At 43.9% G+C, this 23,803-nt stretch overlaps 1 protein-coding gene and 1 long non-coding RNA gene across 6 annotated transcripts in view; one reads left to right on the forward strand and one right to left on the reverse strand.

Moving 5' to 3' along the window:
* Positions 1–3,704, forward strand: part of Fer1l6 (fer-1-like family member 6) — a 155,555-nt gene extending 151,851 nt beyond the window's left edge. For all 3 annotated transcript variants that reach the window (XM_087557384.1, NM_001447146.1, XM_087557386.1), the window contains 1 exon segment: positions 1,405–3,704. In XM_087557384.1, the coding sequence (XP_087413510.1) occupies positions 1,405–1,591 (187 nt within the window). In that variant the 3' untranslated portion in view covers positions 1,592–3,704.
* The window catches only part of LOC148004806 (uncharacterized), a 72,848-nt gene that overhangs the window by 27,588 nt on the left and 21,457 nt on the right, over positions 1–23,803 (reverse strand). Inside the window, exons 2-3 of one of the 3 annotated variants that reach the window (XR_015625575.1) lie at positions 22,748–23,004; positions 21,303–21,466 (exon numbers count right to left, since the gene is read on the reverse strand). The exons of the other annotated variants lie outside the window; for them this stretch is intronic. This is a non-coding gene — a long non-coding RNA (uncharacterized LOC148004806). The remainder of the gene's footprint in view (positions 1–21,302; positions 21,467–22,747; positions 23,005–23,803) is intronic. 3 annotated transcript variants of the gene reach the window in all.

The following is a 23,803-nucleotide window of genomic DNA, read 5'->3' on the forward strand; positions in this document are numbered from 1 at the left end:
TGTTTTGCTTCCTTTTGTTTTTGTTTTTTTTTTTTTTATAAAATGAGAACATTTTATTTTCCGTGCATCACTACTTTTAAAAAAAAAGGCCAGCATCCAAATTACTAGAAAAATGACGGTACTCATTGCACCTGATTCTTGGTTACATAGGCATTAAAATGAATGTTCATGAAGTATGCGTATAAAATGCCTTTTGGAATCACATTTGTCCTATCACCCCAGACCCAGATGTTGTCTCTATAGCAACAGAACAGCGCATGCTCAGTAACTCAAAGTTGTTTATTAAGACATCCGTCTAAAACCACTTTGTTCACAGAGACATACACACAGGGTCCACACAGGTTCCAGTGCTGAGAGAGGGAAGTAGGCATGGGATCCCAAGCCTGACCAAGAAACTGTCTATGATTGACATCTGCTTGCAAAAGGAAAAGTCATTTTCTCCAATGGAGTCTCACACTTGGGGGCAGACCCATGCCCAGACATAGATGGAAACACAGAAAGGGCTCAGTGGTATTTTTGAAGAGCCTTTGTGTCATATTGCCATACTTGGGCATTTTTTTTGTCTTACTGCTCTTTTGTGTATATATTACAGATTCTAATTTTGCATTTTTATGGACTTTTGTGTGTCTGTCTTTTGTTTGTTGGTTGGTTTTGATTCTGGGTTGTTGGGTCTTTTTCCCGTTTGTTTTCTAAATAGAGAGAGTACAAAAGTACATGGAGGTGGGTGGTGGGGAGATGGGGAGGGTCTGGGAGGAGTTGGGGAAGGGGAAACCGTGATCACAACATATCGTATGAAAAAAATTTTCAATTAAAAAATAAATGAAAATAAAAATACTTTGGAAGGCACAAAAGAAATGCAAGGCATACACTTTCCACTTACTTAGGAGAAGTAGCACAGAGACTCATAAAATAGAGGAAGAGGAGACAAATATGCTGTGCTCGCAAAGAGGGTCAATCAAGGTGGGGCAGGAGTTTAGGACGAGCATTCCTGATGAACTGAGGTGGTGAGGTAGATTTTGTGCAGAAGATGGGCTTGATGATGTGGTCACAGATGGAGGGATGGGGGTGTGGGCTTCAGGGTGGGTTGTAACAGAGCTTTAACTCTAATCAGAGCAACTTTTAACACCATGCAAGTCATTACAGATCACTTGGTAAACTGCCCTATTTCTGTTGTTTTCAGTGGAATGCTCTCTCTGTCTCTGTCTCTGTCTCTGTCTCTCTCTCTCTCTCTCTCTCTCTCTCTCTCTCTCTCTCTAACACACACACGTACGTACGTACGTACGTACATACGTATGTACTAATCTCAGACCTCTCTTATGGGTCCCCAGACTTGAAGTGTTACCTGGGAGTTTGAGACTCCTAGGCATTTGTTGAACATGACCCCTTCTCTGATTCCCTCTCTAGCCGCCCAGACACCTCATTCTCATGGTTTGTGAGCCCCTTCAAGTGCCTGTACCACCTCATCTGGAAGAACTACAAGAAGTACATCATCATCGCCTTCATCCTCATCATCCTCATCGTCTTCCTGGTCCTCTTCATCTACACCCTGCCAGGCGCCATCAGCCGGAGGATCGTTGTGGGTGGCTCGTAGGGGCAGTGGAGGACACAGATCTCTTTTCCCAAATGCTCTCCTCTGTTCTGTACAGGAATCTCTACAATCATGTGCAGCGAGAGGTACTGTGCTGAGTGCTAAGGGGATAGTCATGGGACCAATAGCCTTCCCTGTATCTTGAGACAAATCAGGAGGACAGGACTCTGGCAGTCTTTCTCTGCCCCAGTACCTGCTACCACCCTTCAAACCCCTAAATCCCAAATCTTATTTTTTGCCCACAAGTAACCTGAATGACTCTTTCACTTCAGGCTAATGACCAGTGACCTCAAATTGACCTCAGTGAGCCTTTTCATCATGTAATAGGTTCTATTTAAAAAAGATTAAACTCTGGTTCTGAGAGTTTATTAGAAGCACTGCATTTTGAATAAAATGTCTTAGTAAGTAGACTGAAAGTATTCAGTAAATTACTATCCATTTAATATGTCCCCAAAATCTCTTGGTTTAGCCTTCAGGATTATAGGACACAGTCACTTTCAGGCTGTCAAATTGGGTTAGCAAAAATGTGCATAACTCATCTAAAATACTTTGTTGTTGAAATTCTGCTATAGCAGCGGTTCTCAAAGGTGTGGGTTGGGACCCCTTGGGCAAACCTCTATTTCCCAAAATATTTATATTACAACTCTATAACAGTAGCAAAATTACAGTTATGAAGTGGCACTGAAGTAATTTTATGGTTGAGGGTCCCCACAACATGAGGAATTGTATTAAAGGGTCACAGCGTTAGGAAGGTTGAGACCCACTGCCCATAGAGACAAAATACAGCCACGTTACCTTCAAAGTCAACCATACATGTGTCATGGAAGTTTCCAAATGGAGGGTCGTGATTTGTCCTAAGACATATGAACTGTAATTATGTGTGTGTGGGAAGTCAGAGCAGGTTCCCTGTCACCCAGTGGGACTTCTCATTTGCTAGATCCACAGCCTCCCACCAAGTGTCATGTCCCCACTGGTCACACGACTGTGATACGAATGACCACTGCTGCCTCTGCTCATCCCTTACCCGACCAGCAGGTGAGCCTGGCTCTAGTGTGAGTCTCAAGTACAGAAGTAAAAACCAGTCTGAGAAGCAACAGCGTATTCACCTGATGGATGGCGGGCATCAGTGCCTGGAAGGGAGACCTCTGGGCTGTGCAGCTCAGCCCTTATATTCTGTCCTGTCTATGGTGGGGGTTGAACTGGGGGCCTCTTTCCTCAGACACAGTAAGGAAATCAAAGAATTGGGATGTTTGGCCCCATAAACCTTTCTTCTGTCATAAAGGTCATTTAGGATGCTAGTGGAGAAACTACTAAGTTGGGTTCATTTCTTGCTACTAGAAGCATCAAGACTATGACTTTTATTTTCCCTGGTCTTTTTTTTTTTTTAAGATGGGGTCTGGTATAGTCCGCATAGATCTTAAACTGTCTATATAGTCAAGAATAACTGTGATTCCTGATCCTCTCTGCCTTGCTCCATGCTTGGCTTCATATTGCACAGCTGTAACTTTTCTAGAGGCAAAAGTGCTCACATCTACATAGAAAATCATTCTAGAATGTTCCTGGTCCATCAAAAACTGGAAATACAAACTTGTAGTACTGGTATTCAAACCTAGAGCCTGGTACATGTTGGGCAAGCATTCTGCCATTGATTTGCAGCCGCTGTAACTTTAGTCTTAAGCAGTTCAGGCAGCTCTGGCTCTGGCAACTATACCATCCCATCTTCCTGAGGTGCTGAGGAATAGAAGCTTGCTACCTGGGCAGTGTTCCCTAGGGAGAGCAGCTACAGGAGTGGTCTCATCCTCACTGTGCAGTACACCATCCATCCTTAACGAGGAGGTCAGAATGCTCGACATCACATGGCATGTGTACTAAATTCGTTATAGGCATTTGTATATGTATTAGAAAACTATGTACAGCATACTGTAAAAATAAATATGTACACAATGATGGAAAAAATGTCTAGAGAAATATACCAACGTGAACAATGATTATCTAAGCAGTATAATTTTTCCTTTGCCTTCTTATTTTTCTATTTTTCCAAAACCTCCTTAATAAGTATATGATAATTTAATGTAAAAAATTAATAAACATAAACTTACCTCTGTTCACTTAAAAATGTTCATTGTTTCCCTATAGGCAATGGGGCTAACATATTCATGGCCAGATTACCACAGGATTTGTGTTCTAGAAGCTCCCCCCAAATTATTGTTTTGTCTTCATATAATGGTTCTTCCAAGAAAGGCACTGAGCAGCAAATGTGCTTCACAAATGCATACATCTCTGGTGTTGTTGGAAAGAGGAGCGCTATTTTTAAATAAATGTGGATGTAAGAACGGGCACTTTCTAGTGAATTCTGAAAGGTAAACTCTTGACAGAACCATACGAATTGTCGAAACACTTAATAAAAGCAAGCAAGGAAATGATCTGGAAATCCTCATAAGTCAAATAGAGTCCATCAACTTCCCGTCAGTATCAAAAGATGTCCAGATGCCAGAAAGCCTGGTGGAAGAAGCTTTAGGAACAGTTTAGAAATGTGCGAGATGGAGTTGGTAAGCAAGGATAATTTTGGCATCAGCCGTGGCTGGTGTTCTATACTTAGGATATCACATATGGCCTGTCCTGCAAAGAAAAATTAAACAAAATAATGTTCCACCTAATTATGCAGCCTTGGTCCTAAAGATAATCACAGTTTTTTTTTTATTTAAAGAATGCCCATTTCCCAAGTTGTCATGAGCCCCCACCTTTTTTCTTATAGCTTAAATCCATTTCAGAATTCACTTTAACTCTTCAAACAACATTTAAATCCCCTCCCCCCAATAGTGCTGGCAAACTTAGCCCCAAAGAAAGGTGCGAACACAGTACAGGACTGGGTTTCTAATGTGACATCACACCCTGGAATCACTTGGCAGCCTGTTCTTCCCCTCTGTGGTAGACGCCCTGGCCAAAGAGAAAATAGTTTGTTTATCTTTTAAAACTGGTCTGCACAGTGTGTGTATGTGTGTGTACATGTTTGTGTATGCATGTGTGGTCATGTACAAGCAGGTGCGTGTAATTGTGTGTGTGGCCATATACATGCAGGTGCATGTAATTTCATGTGTGCATATGGATGTATATGCACGCGTGTGTACATGCACACAGACACACACACACACACACACACACACACACACACACACACGAGATGTCTTACTTTATCAATTTCCATCTTTATCTTTTGAGACACGGTCTCTTTCTGAACCCAAAGATTCAACAATTTGGTTAGCATGGCTAACCAGTGAGTGCAGTCTGCCTGTCTCTCTGATCCCCGCAAAGACTAAAGATATGCACCACTGTACCTTTTACATTGTCGCTGGGGATCCAATTCCCCAGCCCAGAGAAAAGATATTTAAGGAGAGACACCTGTGCTCTCCGACTACTGCAACAATGATCCCCAAAGAGCTGGGATTTCTCCAGGAGTCTCCACCTGGGACAAGGGAAAAACTGAAGCCGGGTGCCAGTCAGAGTGAGATCTTGCTTATCAGCAAGAAATATCACAGGTCTGACAGGTTGTCAGACCACCTTGCAGGAGAGATGCTGGGCAGTGTAGAAGGCAGGACCACACTTGCTGGGATAACTTAGTGGTGAATGCCTCGTGCCTGGTGTTTATACTTTAACCAGTGGGGATGGACTTGGGAGGTTACTGAACATTTTTGTTTCTCTTCCTAATATGGTCATGTTACACAGTGCCCCTTTCTCCGAATTTCCCTACTACTTGGCTTCTTAATTGACATACTGAGACCGGGTGACCGAACCTAGCTGGTTAGAGCTGCCAGGGCCCAGGTTTCGACCCTAACAACTCCAGTAATACACGACACACACATAGGCATAGGATCCACCTCACAACCTTACTCACTCCATAGCAGCAGATGATTATTAAATCTAGGCCCCATGCTAGCTGCATGGAGAGCATTGGTTACACTAAAACATGCCAAGTCCCTGGGCAAACACATGGAGCAGGGAAGGGAGACAAACCAATCAATCACACGCCCCCAGCTACAGGTGCACATACTAAACAAGGACATACTGAACAGAGGCAGAGAGCCTCACAGGGAGACTCCCACCTGCCTCAGATACCAGGTAGACACTCAGGGAAGCAATGGCCAAGGGAGGATGTGAGGGGAAAAAAGACTCCAGACAGAAGACGGCACATGTAAAGGTCCTGCGGAAGGAGTGAGCGAGGCCATGAGGAGTCTGAAGGAGACAGTGATGACAGTGAGGAACAGAGGGTCTAAGGTAGGGCTGCGGCATGAAGCTGGGGCCACATCTTTAAGGGCAGGAGACAGAGAAGCAAGATTAGCTTTATAGCCCAGATTGGAGCTCCCAAGGCCCTTCCCTTTGGAACCTGGCTTCACGGGTAGCAGCAGCAGAGATGGACAATAAACAGGTGGGTATCTCTCTGAGGCTCGAGTGCTCTGAGGGAGAATGCTCAATCTGCTTTACCTTGTTGACTCCCGTGTGACCCAGGGCAGCAGCCCGCACGTACGATGCTATGCTGAGCCAGGACTTCAAGGTTGCAAAAGGGCTGGTCCATTCTGCCCAGAGGCCATGACAAACAAGGCTTGGAGGCTTAAATCCTAACTCCTCTATTTCTACTGGTCCCTTCAGCTCTCTGAACCCTAGCCTCAGTCAGGAGCCAATACCTATGGGGTAAGAATTACTATGACGAGGTAGAGGGGCTGCATGGGTCCACTAGGTGCTGGCATGAAGCCAGGCCTTGAAGGAAACCTCTAGTATCCCAAGTGTCCCAAGTACAACTTTGGAGAATGGGTTTGGTTTTTTGTTTGTTTTGTTTGTTTGTTTTTTGTTTTTGGACTTTTTATCTTTTACTGGATATTTTTTATTTACATTTCAAATGTTATCCCCTTTCTGGGTTTCCCCTCCAGAAACCTGCTATCTCCCCCTGCTTCTATGACAATGCTCCCCACCCACCCATCCACTCACTCCCACTTCCCCGCCCTGGCATTCCCCTACATTGGGGCATTGAGCATTGACAGGACCAAGGGCTTCTCCTCCCACTGATGCCTGACAGGAATCCTCCTCTGCTATACATGCTGATAGAGTCATAGGCCCATCCCTGTGTACTCTTGGGATGGTGGTTTATTTAGTCCCTAGGAGTTATGAGGGGTCTGGTTGGTTGATATTGTTGTTCTTCCTATGGGGCTACAAACACCTTCAGTTCCTTCAGTCCTTTCTCTAACTCCTCCATTAGGGACCCCATTTTCAGTCCAATGGTTGGCTGTGAGCAACCGCCTCTGTGTTTGTCAGGCTCTGGCAGAGCCTCAACAGGAGACAGCTGTATCAGGTTCCTGTCAGCATGCACTTCTTGGCTGATTTGTTATCTGTACATGGGATGGGTCCCCCAGGTGGGGCAGTCTCTGCATGGTCTTTCCTTCAGTCTCTGCTCCACACTTTGTCTCCATATTTCTGGAGGATGGATTTTGTCTACTTGGACACTGGGACTGAGCAAAGAAGGCCAGACCTATGTCCTGACAGAGGAACTCATAAAATTCAGCTTGCTTCCTTGAATACTCAACAACACCTTCCTGGGGTAGCGCCAACCACAGTGGCCTGGGTCCTCCTACATCAGTCATTAAAACAAACAAACAAACAAACAAACAAAAAACCCCAAAACAGCAACAACAAAAAAGCCCTACGGGACTGCCCACAGGCCAGTGTGGTGGTGATATTTTCCCAAATGACTCTTGCTTGTATCAAGTTGCTGAAAAAAACTAAGCAGGACAGTGGAGCTTGCTGCTGCCACATTTTTCTTTCTGGAACAAGATGTTTCCCTCTCTGTTCAGACTCAAGTGTTAATTAGCTCAAAAACAAAACAAAACAATGACAACAACAAGAGAGAGAGAGAGAGAGAGAGAGAGAGAGAGAGAGAGGAGAAGAAAAGAAGGAAAGGGAGCCATCTTCACCTCCCTGCCTGATTCACATTCTCCAGAGCCGAACAGAAACAGATGGGGCTCTGCCCTTCTTCCCGGCCCTCTGCCTCCCAGCGCCAGCATCGGCCACTCCAGCGCTGCAAACAGCCTTCCATCACAGCAGTGGCTCCTTTACAGTCAAGGGCAGCAGGAGTTGCTGCAGCACTGTGTTGGTGACAGCAATAGAGAAGAGCACTCTATTTTTTTTATATCTCTTGCAATATTCTTTTTTTATTTTTTATTAGATATATTTCTTTACTTATTTCAAAGGTTATTCCCCTTCCTGGTTTCCTGTCCATAAGCCACCATTTTTTCTCTCCTCCCCCATACGGGTGCTCCCCCTGTACATCCCTCTTATTTCCCCCATTTTCCCCTGCACTGGGGGTTCAACCTTGGCAGGACCAAGGGTTTTCCCTTCCCCTGGTGCCCCAACAAGGCTATTCTCTGCTACATATGCAGTTGGAGCCCAGGGTCAGTCCATGTATAGTCTTTGGGTAGTGGTTTAGTCCCTGGAAGCTCTGGTTGGTTGGCATTGCTGTTTTTATGGGGTTGCAAGCTCCTTCAACTCCTTCAATACTTCCTCTAATTCCCCTCAAGGGGGTCCTGTTCTCAGTTCAGTGGTTTGCTGCTAGCATTGACCTCTGTATTGGACATGCTCTGGATGTGTCTCTCAGGAGACATCTATATCCAGTCCCTTTCAGCATGCATTTTCTAGCTTCATCAATCTTATCTAGTTTTGGTGGCTATAAAGCACTCTATTTTTTACCTGAAGCATCACCAGATGTAAATCTTTGAGTGGACAGAAAACGGACTTTTCAAGCTGAGAGACTAGCATGAGGACAGGGGCATTGGGGACCATTAGCAATGTGACCTTCAGCAGCTACCAATGGCTTGGAAAGATATGCTCTTACTAAGTAGACAATGGTGACAGCCCCCTCACTATTGGTGACTAGGGAGACAGAGGTAGAGACCACCTTCCTAAGGCTTAGCTAGTATAGTGTCTCCTATCTCACAAGGCTTCAGATAATGCTCAATTACTGTGTAAATCATACCGGTTTCAATAAGCATGCTCACAGATGTTTTTGCCATAATTCTCCCACAATCCAATTTTGTATACCAAGAAACGGCTTGAGCTGTTTAACCACCATTTAAGGTAGATGGAGCTCCCTTCACTGGGAAACTCTTGTGTTTTAAATTCCAGTCATGAGTTAGGGGCTCATTCTGGACTCCAAAGTATTTCAAGCATCTTTTACCTAGTGGCATGCATCTGTGAGTTATGACCCCCTCCCCACCATGCAGAAAACAACCACTGTGTGCAGGTGTTTGCTGAGTGCCTCACAGGTCAGCATTGGTAGAAATTAGTCATGGGAAGAAGAAGGAAAAGCAGAAGGCAGGCTGTCACTCTGGAAATAGCTAGTAATGTCACAAAAATCTACTCTTCCTTCTTCAGTGGCAGAACCCTAGGTGTACTGGGAACACCATGTGCTGAGCCAAGGGAACCTTTCCCTTCTCTCTATCTCAGTAGCCAAGGCTATTCCACATTGTGGAAAGGGCGTACAGGAAATCTCACTGTTACTCCCTCAGCTGACGCCTCTCATGTTCAGTCATCTTTTAGCTTACCTGAATGTGGATATAACAATGACTGAGAGACCAACCACTTCCTTTAATCATGAGGCAACCCCAGCTTAGGAACAAGGTTGAAGTATGGAAGGACAGAAAGACAGAGGGACATCAATCTCTCTTGACTGGGGAGCCCCCAAAACATTTCTACCTGAAAGCAAAATTAACCAATGTTTCTCTTTCTAAAATCAGGGTTGTCAGGGGTGGTGGTTACGTATAGCTGTGCCAAGTCCAAGCTAGCATGCTTTCTCTGGCCTGACAGATGTGCAGCCATTTTCCTCCAGTGTCTCTTCACTCAGGCAACACACTGTAGAGACATCCTTTCCTCCTGAAGGTGGGGTTGGCAAGCTATGAGACCTCGTGTACTGTGCCCAAGTTCAGCAGTTAGAATCCCCCATGCACACATTTCCCGTTCATTTCCACACCTGTCTCTTGAATTTCACCTTTGAGTGTCTGGAGTGTATCTGAGATGTTGGCGTGTTGTATGTTAATACACACCTTGGTTACTTTTAAGTGCGAACGAAGTCCTGAGAGAGCAATGTAAAGGAGAAAAGATGCATTGGCTTGTGGTTTCAGAGATGTCAGTCTGGAATCTGGGCCCATGGTGGCAGTCAATCGTGGCTATGTGAGTGTGTGGCAAAGTCTGCTTGCCTCATGGCATGTGGGGGAGGGGGGAGAGAAGGGAGCATCAGAGAAAGGGTGTGATTGCTTGTGTGATCTACCTAGCAGGGTTTCCTTTCTGTCCTTCCTTTCAGCCCCAACACAACCTACCCACATCCTTCCTATGCTCCACAACACCCCAGACCTGGTGCTCTCTGTGGTCTGTAACTCATCTCCTTACACTGTATTTCCACAGATCCTGTCACTGATGAGCGGACATAGAAACACAGTCACAGTGCCCGCACACAGAATCATGACACCATCTGATCTGTTGGAGTTTGGCCTCTTTAAAAACTCTTATTTCCACACCCAGGACACAACACTTCAATTTTAAAGCAGCCTTGAATCAGAGCACGGGTGGCTCATCCACCATAATTTCTCCCTCTGAGACGGTCAGTGGCAGCTCTGCGGGCAGCTGTATAAAGTAGCTCTCTGACCAGTGGCCAGCTGCTAAGGACAGAAATTTGAAACTCTGCAGGATGTGAGTTTTGAACAGTTATAGTGTATCTATTGGATTAAAGAAATAGCCCTTTGTTGATGTGATGCTGGATATACAGCAGCCATTGCTCAGAATAAGAATAGAACTGAACTGATAACAGCATGAAACAAAGAGCCACAGTCCTAGCTTGGACTGCTCTCTTCCGACTCCCAGGGCTGCTGGTGGGATTTCCGTGGCTTGCAGTTAACAACAATCCTAACCGCTATCGACTGCCAAGTGCGTGTCTACAAATATACAGTTTACAGATGGCTTTTAAGGAAAAGTAGGCCAATTTTCGTCAAAACGGCAGCAAAAAGACAGGCAAGGAATGATCATGGGTCATATTCAAGAGTGGAGACGGAACAGCAGTCCAGAAAAGCATAGACTGTAAGTAACCATTTAAAACCAGCTACATCATTGCCCACATGCAGGCGCACATGCCTACACGCGCATGTCCTCGCATACGTGCGTGGGTGCGTGACTATGTGATGTCCCCACATATAACCTGCCATACACAGACCCATAAATGAAAGCAGGCACAATAATGAAACTGAAACTCATCTCAAGTCCTCAATAACTCAGTGGTGTAGTCGTTTAGAGAATGGCTTGTAGTCATTTGGAAACTTGAATTTTTAGCACAGAGGAGGAGGCGGCTTAAGGACCCTACGAGGCCCAGAGAGCTGGCAACATCCATGGCTCCACATGAAAGCAAAGGCTTTCACTTTCTGTATTCCTACAGGCTTCAGGTCATGTAACACAGTACCCTGGGCCTCTGAGGCTAATAATCAGGTGTGGGCTATGGTAGGTGCCAGTGCGACCTTCCCTCTATGCATATCTTCTCGGCTTCCTTATCATATAAGAGCAGCAATTACAGTGGATTGGAACCTACCCTATCATAGCTCAGTCACTTCTCTAAAGCTGGTCCAATCACCACTAGCTGAGGCTTCTGGGCCCATCTCAGCTACACCTGGAGAGTGGGCCCAGCACCTGCACTGGGCAATTTAGTCGAGCTGGCCCTGGTGGCAGGGGTGTGGGTGAGCCTGGCTGAGGCCATGAGGGCAGGAAAATTGACCCTGCCCATCTCCTCAGCATTGGGTGAGCTAGTGAGAGCAATGGTGAGGAGGTCACCCTGGTGATATAAGTGCAGAAGCGCTGGCAGGCTGACCAACTCAGCTACCAACCAGACCCAGATCCAGGGCTTTAAGTTGGCCAAACCCAACATCTACCTCACCTATGAACTGCTGGAGAATGTGAAAGGGCTGGTCCTGCAGATCCCAGGTTTCAGGATTTCCATGACACAGGCTACCACAGGGTAACTGAGAGGCATCCTGTAAGGATCCAGCATTGATAGTGTAGCAGAAGCCAGAGGCCTTGAACCAAACCAATGAATCATTGCAATGAACATCTGCAAGTGACAATGTGGGGACAAAAAGGTACACTGTGGGACACACTGTGACACTGTACAGCTTCCAGGACAAGATGTTTCTTATGCTTTGCTTTCTTTGGATTTGTTAATTATTAATTTTTACTGTTCATTTTCTTTGGTGGGGGAGTTTGCAAGGTCAGAGGGTGGATAAGAAGGGAGGGGAAGATTAATAGGATTGGGTGCACGATGTGAAACTCACAAAGAATAAAGTTTTTTTTTTAAATAAAATAAATAAAATTAAATGTGATCCTTTGATCATTTTCATATGCTGTACAATGTGAAATTTGCTAACAGGTATAGAAAAATTCATAAGGAAAATGAGAAATATTTTTAAGTGCCCTGTTGCCTTTACATAGATTTCCTAGTAGTTACACCAAAAAATTTCAGAAGTCACTATTTGTCTCGCCCCTTCTCCATCCTGACCAATTACAGGTATTTCATATAACTTTCCCCCTAACCTAGATTATATTATCCTGTTCCCCCCAAACCATCTTTACTAAATTGTAGTTATGATTTAGTACCTTGCCTCCATTGAGGCAAGTATTTCACACCTTTGGAGCAAGCTCGGTGGAAATAGAGCTCTGTTACATGCCTGACTAGGGAGAATCTAAGTGATGGATTTGGGGCCTCAATGTGGCTACCTCCTGGTTGTACAGTTCTACATGTTCCAAAGACTCAGATTATTCCCCTGAAAGCTAAAGCCAGTGGCATTTCCCCCTGATTTTCCATGTGCGTCAAACACAGTGAAGCCAGCAGCTACACAGCACCTGCCTGCCATGTGTGAGGCCATAGGCTCACTCTCATACCACAAAACAAGACACAGTAAGTGTAGCAGTTCTCTGCACACCATGGGGTACCAGCTAAAGACTTAACAGTAATTACCGAAGGGTTGATCATTTTCTCTTCATTACCTACCGAAAAACCAACTCAACTACAAAGCAAGCATTCATCCAAAGGGCATTCTCTTGTGGACTAGTGGGGTAAGAGCCAAAATGTACCCTTCAGAACAGAGACGTGTTCCCTGAAATGCCCAGCCAAGGAATGATGTCGCACAGGAGTCCCCAAACTCAGTGGCCCAGGACGACTTAGAGGGCTTCTTGAGACACAGGCTTAGCTAGATCTGGAATTCCAGGGTAGAAGTCCATGTCCACAGCACCTCGAAGCAGCCCTCCATCATCCCCAGGTGCCACACATCATATTCTTGGTTTTTTTTTTTTTTTTTTTTTTTTTTTTTCGGAGCTGGGGACCGAACCCAGGGCCTCGCGCTTCCTAGGTAAGCGTTCTACCACTGAGCTAAATCCCCAGCCCCCCACACATCATATTCTTAAAAAGTTGATGTCACCAATGCTACCTATTGAAGGCAGTCTGATTGTCTTGTGTGGATTTTTCTAGGTTTCACTATATTATTTATTTTTCCATTGCATTGACAAAGTACCTTAAAAAATATGGTGATTTGAGTGAAAATGGCCCCCATAGACTCAGAGAGAATGACTTTATTGGAGGTGTGGCCTTGTTGGAGGAAGTGTGTAATAGGAGGAGGGATTTGAGGTTTTTAGAAACTCAAGCCAGACCCAGTGTCACTCTCTCTTCCTGATGCCTGTGGATCCAGATTTAGAACCCTCAGCTACCGCTCTAGCACCATCTCTGCCCGCATGCCACCATGCTTCCCATTACAATACTAATGGACTAAACTTCTGAACCTGTAAATCAGCCCCGCTAAACGTTTTCTTTGATAAGAATTGCCACGGTCATGGTATCTCTTCACAATGATAGAACACAGACTAAGAGACGAATAAGACTTAAAGCTTTATTTTGGCTCCTGGGCTAGTGTGCAATCCATCACACTGGGAAGTCACAGCAGTAGGAACATGAGCCAGTTGCTCACACTGCAACCAATCAGAAAGCATAGAGAGACAGATGCTGATGCTCCAGTAATTCTCTCCATTTCTACGCAATCCAGGACCCCAACTCATGGAATGGTGCTGCCCACATACAAGTCATGTCCTCCCATTTTAGTTAAAACTCTCTGGAAATGCCCTCACAGACATGTGCAGAGGTGTGTCTCCCAGGTGATTGTAAGTGCAATGAGTTATCAATGAAGATTAACCACCATGCTTTGACTAATTCCTCCGTAGCAGTGTCAGGAATGTCTAGGTTTCATGTAATCTGTTGTTGTTTGTTTTTTATTCTGGTGGTAGATTTGAGGGGTGGTGGGTTCTGAATGTTTATGTCCTACTAAATTCCCAGGCATTTTTCAGGAAACAAATCTTCGAATGTCACCTTTGTGGCCCACAACGTTACCCTCCTAAAGCCTTAGTGCGCTGTATCCTCTGGTGCTTGCTCCCTAGTGCTTGTCTTTCGTCTTTCATCTTCCCTACCTCTTCAGCTCCTCATTTTTAACCATAAAGGTCCCCACTCTGCTAGTATTCAGCCTTGTAAGTGCTTTGCGCCAACTGGGAAAACTAACTCGCCACTCATCCCTTCTTTGTCTCCACCATTCTTGCTCCACAATCAATGCATTTTTACTCATTCTTTTGTCTCACATGGGATATTAAGAGAAACCATTCACATGTCTCCAACTCATTCACAGTGCTAAAGGATTGTCATTCTTTAAAAATCAGAGATTTTTTTTTTCCAATTTGGTCTTTAGAAATGCCCTGTATTTTAGAATGCTGATATACATGAGCAATTCATCTATTATTTCTTTGCATTTTGAAATTGTGTCATTTATCCCACGCTCAACCCATTGTCTTCAATCAGAAGTCAGAGTGGATGAGCTGAGCTCTTTTCATTTCTAAGCAGCTGCCTCCAGGATGTCTGCATAAGCACCTCCTGGAGGGCAATTCACAGAACGCACACAGCTCTCCTTTAGAGAAATCCCACAGTTACATTTTCTACCCTTGTTCAATATTCATAAAATGCTGAGTACACCTGGGGTGTCTAGATGCTTCCTTATTACCTGGGTTCATGTAAAGAAGATGAGGAGAAAATAAAGCCATGTATTCAGACTCCCATCTAAGCTAAATAATAGTACATATCCGTGCTGACTAGTTTTACACCAACTTGTCCAAGCTAGAGTCATTTGGGAAAGCGTCCCCCACTAGTTTGGCCTGTGATCAAACCTGTGTTATATTTTCTTTATTGATGACTGATATGAGAGAACCCATCTCATGGTGGGCCATACCACCAACCCCTGGACTTTTGGTCCTGGGTGTTAGAAGAAGCAGACTGAGCAAGCCTTGAGAACGAGCCAATAAATGGCACTCCTTCACGGCTATGAATCAGCTCCTGTATCCAGGTTCCTGCCCCAATGCCTTCAAAGATGAACTATGATATGGAAGTGTAAATAAAATAAACCTCTTCCTCCTCGACTTATTTTTGGTCATGGTGTTACATCATAGCATTAGAAACCCTAACTAAGGGAGTATTGTTTGCTTTGAAATTCCACTGTGGTATATTTACCGTGGAAAAATCAACCCCCATAGCTGATCATGTTTTCTCACTGTTATCATCAAATCTAGACAGAAATGAATTAAGAAAAGAAAGATGGTTTCAGATATTTCCATTCATCGTGGTGAGTCTTCCCAAGTAGAGGAGCTTGCCTCAAAGTTGCCAGGAAGCAGAGTGGAACAGAAGCATGAAGAGAACAAGTAATTACACCCACCAGCGACATACCCCAGGTACATACTTTCTCCACTGGTCTCATCTTAACAGGTCCATCAATAGACTCTCAAAGGTTGACTCCTTGGTAGATGAACCAGTCATTGTGTCAGAACCTCATGATCTAATTGTCTCTGAAACTGCCCTCACACATACATCCAAGGATGGGTTTTATTAATCTCTCAGGTATTTTTCAGTTCAGGCATTTTGGCCTACAAGATTAATAGTTAAAATTCCCAACTAATGTTCATGTTCCATAGGGGCAGACTAAGATTAATTCATGGATTGCTCTCTCAGATCTAACATAATCGTGTTTCACTTGAATGAACAATTTCAGGCAGTAAAAAGACATGTTTTCTAATCCTGTTTTGGGGGGTTGAGAGAGCTGAGGGTGAGTGTTACACTGGGCACTGCCAGAACTACAACCAGCATCCCATGTTGAAGCAATTCAACCCATCCCAAGAGACTGACTTGCCCAGGCAAAAACTACTTCTTACTCTTTTATACATTTGTGAAACATACAGAAGGATCTAATAAGATACTGTTAAATTAACATAAGCCCACTCGTTACTATGATTAAATTAATTATTCACATTCTCCTGATAAACTTTTTCATCCTTGAAATACTGTAGAGTGTAGCAGCAGGAAGGACCCTTTCCCCCTGACAAAAGCACATCAACATTTACACATCCAGCAAACCTGCCTGTACCAACATCAAAGGGTTTTAAAAGTCTTAATGCTGGGTTAAACCTTAAAAATCCCTTCCTTAATCTTGAAATTTGTGGGCTCATATGGTTGGTTTTAATGTCTTTATTTTAGAAATACAGAAACAGAAGGCTGGAAGTGTCCAGGGGCCTGAGAGTCCATGGAAAGGAGGTATGGAACAGCTGCCACTTAGCCATGCCCTGAGTCACCCAGGAAGAGAATTCTCCCACCTACCTCCTTTGGGCATGGGCTTGCTCATACCCACTCTCTTTCCTGTAATCTTCTTGTTGCACCTCTGACTGAAACATGCCCATAAGCTCCTAGCTGAGCAAAATCCCGAGGTTCAACTCAGTTCTCCTAAACCACAAACCTTTTCCCTACAAGTTTGGTTTCCCAGAGTCTCTAAACCTTCTCTGCCACCCTAGCATCTTGCTTCTTACCCCATCCCCCTTTCTAGGTTTAGTTTCCATTTGGATCCTTTCTTGAATTAAACTCTCTCTTCTTTCAACTAAAAATGAATCAGAATTTCAGTCCACAAAGTGATACACAGTTAGGTGTAGATACCTAAAACTAAATTTGCTTGTATATTCCCCCATGTTTCCAAAGCCAATTGGATTAAAGATAAATGAATAACTCCCTCATACATCTCCTTCCAGCCCTGAGAAAACGACAACATAGTTAAGACAAACCTGGATAACAGGTAATGATTCAAGTCTTATCTTCAGAATATCATTAGAGGCTTGCATAAATCTATATTGTGCTAAGCTCAATTAAAATGATTCTAGAGAGAGAGAGAGGCAGAGCGAAATTAAGTTTGGTGTTGATTACATGCTGTGATTAAGCAGAACGAGGTGAACTCCTTGATCATAAAAATTGTTGATGGACTCAGAAGTTTAATTACATAATGACTGATGATACAGATTTTATCCCGTAGAGTTGGAAAAATATCAGAAAAAAATTCTTTTAAACCTGAGCTGGACGGGCTGGTACCAACCTGTTATCCAGCACATGAGCACAAGAAGCAGGGCGATCAGGATTTCAAGGGCAGTTTGGATGACATGAAGCTCTGTCTCAATGTCCCTGCTTCCATGATTTCAGGGTTCATTCTTGCAGTGTCCCCCAAACACATAAAGGGAAAAAGAGTTCTGAGTTTCCAGCCGACCAAAGAGCTTGAGTCTTAGGACAAGGCAGGAACTCAGTCATGATGTATAGCAGTGAGTTACACGGGCTGGATTTCAAGATGGGCCTGGGGGCATGCCATGTGTGGATCTGTCTTTATCTGTGACAGCGGCAAGTTTTACTTTCAGCAGTTGTCCACTGGACTTTGTTGGACCAACCATGAAGATCAAAAGAGAACCTCAAGAAAATGGAAAAGATATGTCCTGATTTGATTCAGTCGGTATGCCTTTAGCTTAGTTTTAGAAAGACCCCACAAGTACTGGGCAAGAAATAACATAGTTCTAAATCCATCTGTTAATAGGTGGATTAGACACTACTTTAGTTAAGTGGCTAAAAGGACAGAAAATAACAGGTGTGTTTAAAATGTGAAATGTCAAAATAAGAAAATATTCAAAGCCAGTGTCCAAGGGGAAGAAGTAAAGCAAGGTTCGTACTGGGCCTGGTGATACACTTTCTGAAGATTGTAAGTCAAAGTCTACTTAGACTACAAAGCAAAGTTCAATTTGGGCAACTAAGCAAGACCACATCTCAAGATGGGCCTAGACATAACCCAGTGACCGAGTACTTGACTGGCACATACAAGGACTGAGATTCAACTCTTAGTACTGAAAAAAGATAAACTAGAAAAGCTTACAGGACAAAAAGTTAAAAATACATAGAAAATAACATTTCTAATATTAGGGGCAAAAGGGTACATAAGTTATCCTACAGTCATCTAAAGGAGAATAAGTGATAATATAAACACAAATGAATTATCCACCAACTGCACAACTTTTTGAAAATACAACTGATCAAAGCCAGCAAGAAGAAAAACAGAGGACTCAAATATGGTCTGTCTGCCACATAAATTCATAACCACCAGCCCACTGTGAACTGTCGAAGTGTGTCTGATCTCTAATGAAAGAGCTGCTTACACAGCTCCTTCACTTGATGAACCTGGGTTTGCCCCAAGAAAAGATTGTGACTTCAAGAAAAGTGGCCTTTCAATTGTGTCCCTCAATCTCAAGGGAAGAATGAGAGACAAACACTAACATTGCTGTACTACCCTGGGAAGAACTCCTCCAATGATAAAACCACATGATCTCAGATGGGAAGACGTGGCTCCAGGGGACTTCTGAGTTGACTACATCTCTGATGGTTGACTCTGGGGAGAAGGGGTGATGCTTGTTAAGCAACACAAAGAATGGTTATTGGGAATCTGTACATAGCCTCTTTTTTGACCTGGCAATAGTTACACAGTATTGTTTGGTGAAAGCTTATCAAACCCTCACATATGATGTGTGCTGCATGGTTTGTGCCTTGGTTACATTTCTGTGGCTGTGACAGAATGCCCTGGGAAAAAAAGGCAAGTTAGATAGGAAAGGGGTTTATTTTATTTTGGCTTACAGCTCTAGAGAGCATACAATCTAACATGATAGGAAGGCATTTCAGTAGGAGCATGAGGCTTGTCAGGAAGAAGAGAGAGAGACAGAGAGATGGAGACAGACAGAGACAGAGACACACAGACACAGACAAAGAAATACACACAGAGACAGAGAAACCAAGATACACAGAAAGACAAAGAGAGACAGAGATATACAAGAGAAGACATGCAGAAAGGCAGAGGCAGAGAGAGGCAGAGAAAGAGAGAGAGAGACAGAGAAACACAGAGATAAAGAGACACAAACAGAGACAGAAAGAGACAGGGAGATACACAGAGAAAGACACACACAGAGAGAGAAAGAGAGAGAGACAGACAGCCAGAGAAACACAGAGAGATAGAGAGACACATAAAGAGGGGCAGAAAGAGACAGGAAGATACACACACACACACACACACACACACACACACACACACAGAGAGAGAGAGAGAGAGAGAGAGAGAGAGAGAGAGAGAGAGAGAGAGAAGGAGAGAGAGAGAGAGAGAGACCAGGCTATAAAAGCTCACCCTACCCTCTTAGTATCATACTTTCTCCAGCAAGACTCCACCATCTAAAGGTTCTAAAGCCTCCCCCAAATGGTGCCACCAGCCAGGGGAACAAGTGTTAAATAAAATGTATGAGCCCATGGGAAACATTTCTCATTCAAACCACAACAGCTTTCTTCGTGTGTTTTTATACACCAGTAAAATTAATGTGTACACACAAACGTAATTCCACTTCTAACAATAAAAATACCAAGAGGACCCCAATAGAGGAGTTAGAAAGGACTGAAGGGATTTGCAACCCCATAGGAAGAACAAGAATATCAACCAACCAAACCCCACCAGAGCTCACAGTGACTAAACCACTAATCAATGAGTACACATGGAGGGACTCATGGCTCCAGCAGCTTATGTAGCAGAGGATGGCATTGTCTGGCATCAGTAGGAGAAGAGGCCCTTGGTCCTATGAAGGCTCATTTCCCTAGTGTAGGGGAATGCTAGGGCGTTGACGTGGGAGAGAGTGGGTGGGAGTGGAAGCATCCTCATAGAAGCAGGCGGTATGGGAGAGGGGGAAAGGGAATAACATTTGAAGTGTAAATACATAAAATATCCAAGAAAAATCCAATTAAAAAATAAAATTCACAATTGTAAGGTCCTACTTTGACCTACCTGTGGCATGGAACAAGCACACATGTTTTTCCTGAAGAAGTAAAACATTACAGACATAGCATAAAAAAAATTAATGTGTACAAAGCATCAAAGATTAGCAGTAATGTTAGTGATGACTCCTACAGTACTCAGAGCCCTTAGAGGGGCTTTTGCCTGATTTATGAGATTAAAAAAAAGAAACAGATTGAAAATATGAGTGAGATATAAAGTCATCTAGTCATCTTGATGATTATATAACACTAAAAAACTGTGACGGCTATTGATTGAAGACAGTGAGATAAAAATTGGCATCTGTCCTGCCACTGTATAATGTAACGGTTTTCACATATTAAACCAGTAACTTACTGTGGAGGGAGAGGATGTGACAGCATTTTCTCTAAATTCGTTTCAGTGATTTGTTTTTGTTTCTTCCTTGACTGATTAATTTTAGACTGATATATAACACAATATCGATCACATGCACACATCTTTTTTTGCTGGTATTTAATTAGGGACTGAATCTAGGGCAGCACATGTTAGACAAGTGCTACACTAACCTGTATGCCTAGCCCCACTTTTTGTTTCAAGACAGTTTTGCTGAGCTGTTCACGCATTGAGCTTGCACACTTCCTGCTTCAGCCACCAAGGAGCTGCGATTACATTTCTGCAGCATTGGGCCTGGCCAATGTACACAACTCTCAAACACTGCTGGCTGGGTTTTTATAATCCAGATATACCTGTGTAACTAATCCTAAAGACAGACAAGATTCTGAATATTATCAGCAGCCCACAAACTTCTCTTTATGTCCCATTCCAACTCCCTGTACTCCATGTCAAAGATGACCAATCTAACATCTACCACCATAGTTAAATTCTATTGGCTTTAAAACTCAATAGATGCACAGCTTTCTCTTCTGTGCTTTTTACTGAACTTCGTGCCCATGAACTTTATTCTTGTTTTCAGTTTTATATCGTGAACACTGTCATGATGTCATCGTCTAACAAGCCTCAGGGGGCAGTGCCAAGATCAGGAACCTTGCAAACTGATTGATCAAGGACTGAGTCTTAGCTCTCCTGATCTTGGGATAAATTTGTAATATCTCTGACATCAGAATTAAAATCCTATAAATAATGTCACCAACAAGAAAGCTGTGTTTGTTTGTTTGGCATGGTATAATGACAGAACTTGGATGAATCAGGAAGGTTCAAGGTAATCCTTGTCTACAAAGCAAGCCCTAGGCCAATCTGGACTACAGGAGACTAAGAAGAAGAGACGGAGGATGATAGAGCAGATGGGGGACAGAAAGGAAGAAGAGGAGAGGAAGCTAAAGATGAGGAAGAGAAAGATGGAGAAGGAAGAAAAGGAGAAGAGGGGGACGATGAGGGGAGAAGGGAGGGAAAGGGGGGAAAGAAGAGGGATAAGAGGAGGAGAGAGATGGAGGAGGACAGGGGAGCAGGGGGATGCTTACAGAACATTCATCCTGTGTCTGAGGCTTAAGGAGATTCAGTGCGATTTCAGTGGCCTTTGTAGTCAGTATACTTCTGTGTGAGCCTTGCCCTCTGCTCTTCTCATCCAAATCCAAAACACAGAAGGTTAGGCCAGTGATCTCAGTCTGACTCAGGTCTGGAAAAACTGAGTTATCAAGTTGGAGAGGGAGCATGAACACATTCATAGTTCCTAGATGACCATCCCCACCCACTTCCCCAGGAGAACTTGCTGTAGCTCCAGAAAACCTGACTGGGAAGCACCTAGCTCTTACAAACCTGAACACACATTTCTAGGAAGGAAACACTAGAAAGCACATTACTCACACACAGACAGTCACAGGGACAACCATCCCCAGTCTCCATGAAGTTTAAGGAACAAGACAGGTCACGGTGACATGGTGAGCTAGTGACACACGGAGGTTCTCTGTGACCCAGAAAACACAATTTAAAACAGGGAAGCCAGTCCTTGGTCAGCTTGGCTGGAGCCACCACAACATTGTCATAACTATGTCCCCAAGGCCACACAGTCCCAACAGACCAGCTGCACACAAAATGAAAGAACAACAGTCACAGTAATGTCACAAAGCACATGGCGCTACTCCTGGCATTTCCACATGGTGAAAGGGCAGAGGCCTGAGCCATCTTCCTTGTAGATCATGATGTCTGAGCATGTGTGAGTTCTGCCTGTACAGTTTTACTACTTTAAAACATTATTTTGTACAGCATTGAGGTGGTCTAATTCAGACATCAGCTGGATAAGGAAGCAGTGGGGTGTGCTCATCTGTAAAGGGGCTCCTGTGGCCTGAACCATACCACTGTGTCTGCCTTTTCTTTGGCTGAAATTATTTCCATGTCTACCACACTGAAACCAGAGCAAAATTCACAAAGTAGAACGGCTGAATGGCCACTGAGCTCACAAAGACAATGGAGAGCGGCAGAAACATGTGCTTAAGAGGCACTTTATCTATTTAATAATTTTTTTATGTTGAGTGAATATTTCTTCTTAGAATAAAATCATGTAAATGCGTTTGCTTCAGGAAATGGTGTAGGTACCCTTGGGGGAGTGGAGTTACACTAATTTTAGCTCCATTTGCATCTTTAGTACAATAACATTTTCAGTGTGGAGCGTAGAGGAAAGGGGAGCTGTCTGGATTACATGTCTTAAAAGGGGGGCACCGTAGAGCCGAGTCCCTGCTGTTCCTGTCTGAGGCATGCCTAAGGCTCAGAGAAATGAGATCCCTTCCAACCTCTTATGCCCACCTTTCCAACTTCTTCCTCTTCTGTGGATAAGCCCTGCACCCCAAAAGTTCTACAATCTCTCAAATTAGCTCCACCAGGCGAGGACCAAATGGTCAAATACATTAGCCCATGAGAAAGTTTTACATCCACATCTTAACACATCAAAGGTGATCCATGTGCTAATTACCTTGCTTTGATCATCACGGTGCATATGGATGTTCGCCGCATCTCATAAATACATGTTCCTATCATGTGTCAATCTAACGTACAGTGAACCCTAAACCAAGGCAAAATGAGACTCAGAACTTAACTTAGCTTCAAGTCATCCCCTCTGAGTTGAGGTGTATTCAGTGAAGAGATGTTGGGGATGCTGGTCTTCCTGCCTTTGTGTCTTCACTGTGCACTTTCTTTTAATCTGCAGCTTCCGTGTCAGGTGAACTGGACCTGTCACAGCAATAGAGTTGGGTGGAGGTTAAGGGAAGACCAGGGCTTGCTTAGCCATTGCCTGAATTCCCTGGATCTGGCTGCATAAAAGACATTCCAAGAATGTGGAACTCCCTCACCACCCTGCTCTCTGGGAGAGGCCAGTAGGGACCACACCCATTCTCTGTAATTAGTTTTGTCTCATCCGGATTTCAAATCAGGCAAGGAAATCAACACACAGAGAAAGCTCTTCTTCATCTGGTCATGGCTCATACCTGTGCAAGTCTCTTCCAATAGTCTCATAGTCAGCACAGCAGTGCCTTAGGAAAACCCAGTCACAAAAGGACCTCTGCTAAAACCAGCCACAGAAGACAGAAAGGATCTCTCTCAACTGTGTGACATCTGGGAGGTATTCAATAAATTATTGCCATAGACTACTACCACTCCCCTCTCTTCTTCCGCGTGGCAGGGGAGAGGACACTACAGGAAGTCCCAGCAGGCCCTGTTCAAAGAGGCGTCAGAAATTCCTTCCTACAGCTTCTCTGTGGTCAACCCATCCACTTTTTCAAAAGCAAATTCTAGTTAATTATTCAACATTTTTATCGATGCCCACAAGTAAAACCACATGCTCTAGGACTAAATACTCTTCAAAAATATCCCAGGGTTGGTACATCCAACAGCTTTGGTGATGTTCCAATGTTAAAATTAAAACCAGAGATTCCATTGTGGGCTGAGGCTTCCTTTATTTTCCCTGAAGTGAACAGTTGTTCTGCAGATCCATGTGAAAAGTCTAAAATCACAAATCAAAAGTTGGATTGGA

Source organism: Rattus norvegicus, chromosome 7, assembly GCF_021556685.1.
Source record: "Rattus norvegicus strain SHRSP/BbbUtx chromosome 7, alternate assembly SHRSP_T2T, whole genome shotgun sequence".
Lineage (NCBI taxonomy): Eukaryota > Metazoa > Chordata > Mammalia > Rodentia > Muridae > Rattus > Rattus norvegicus.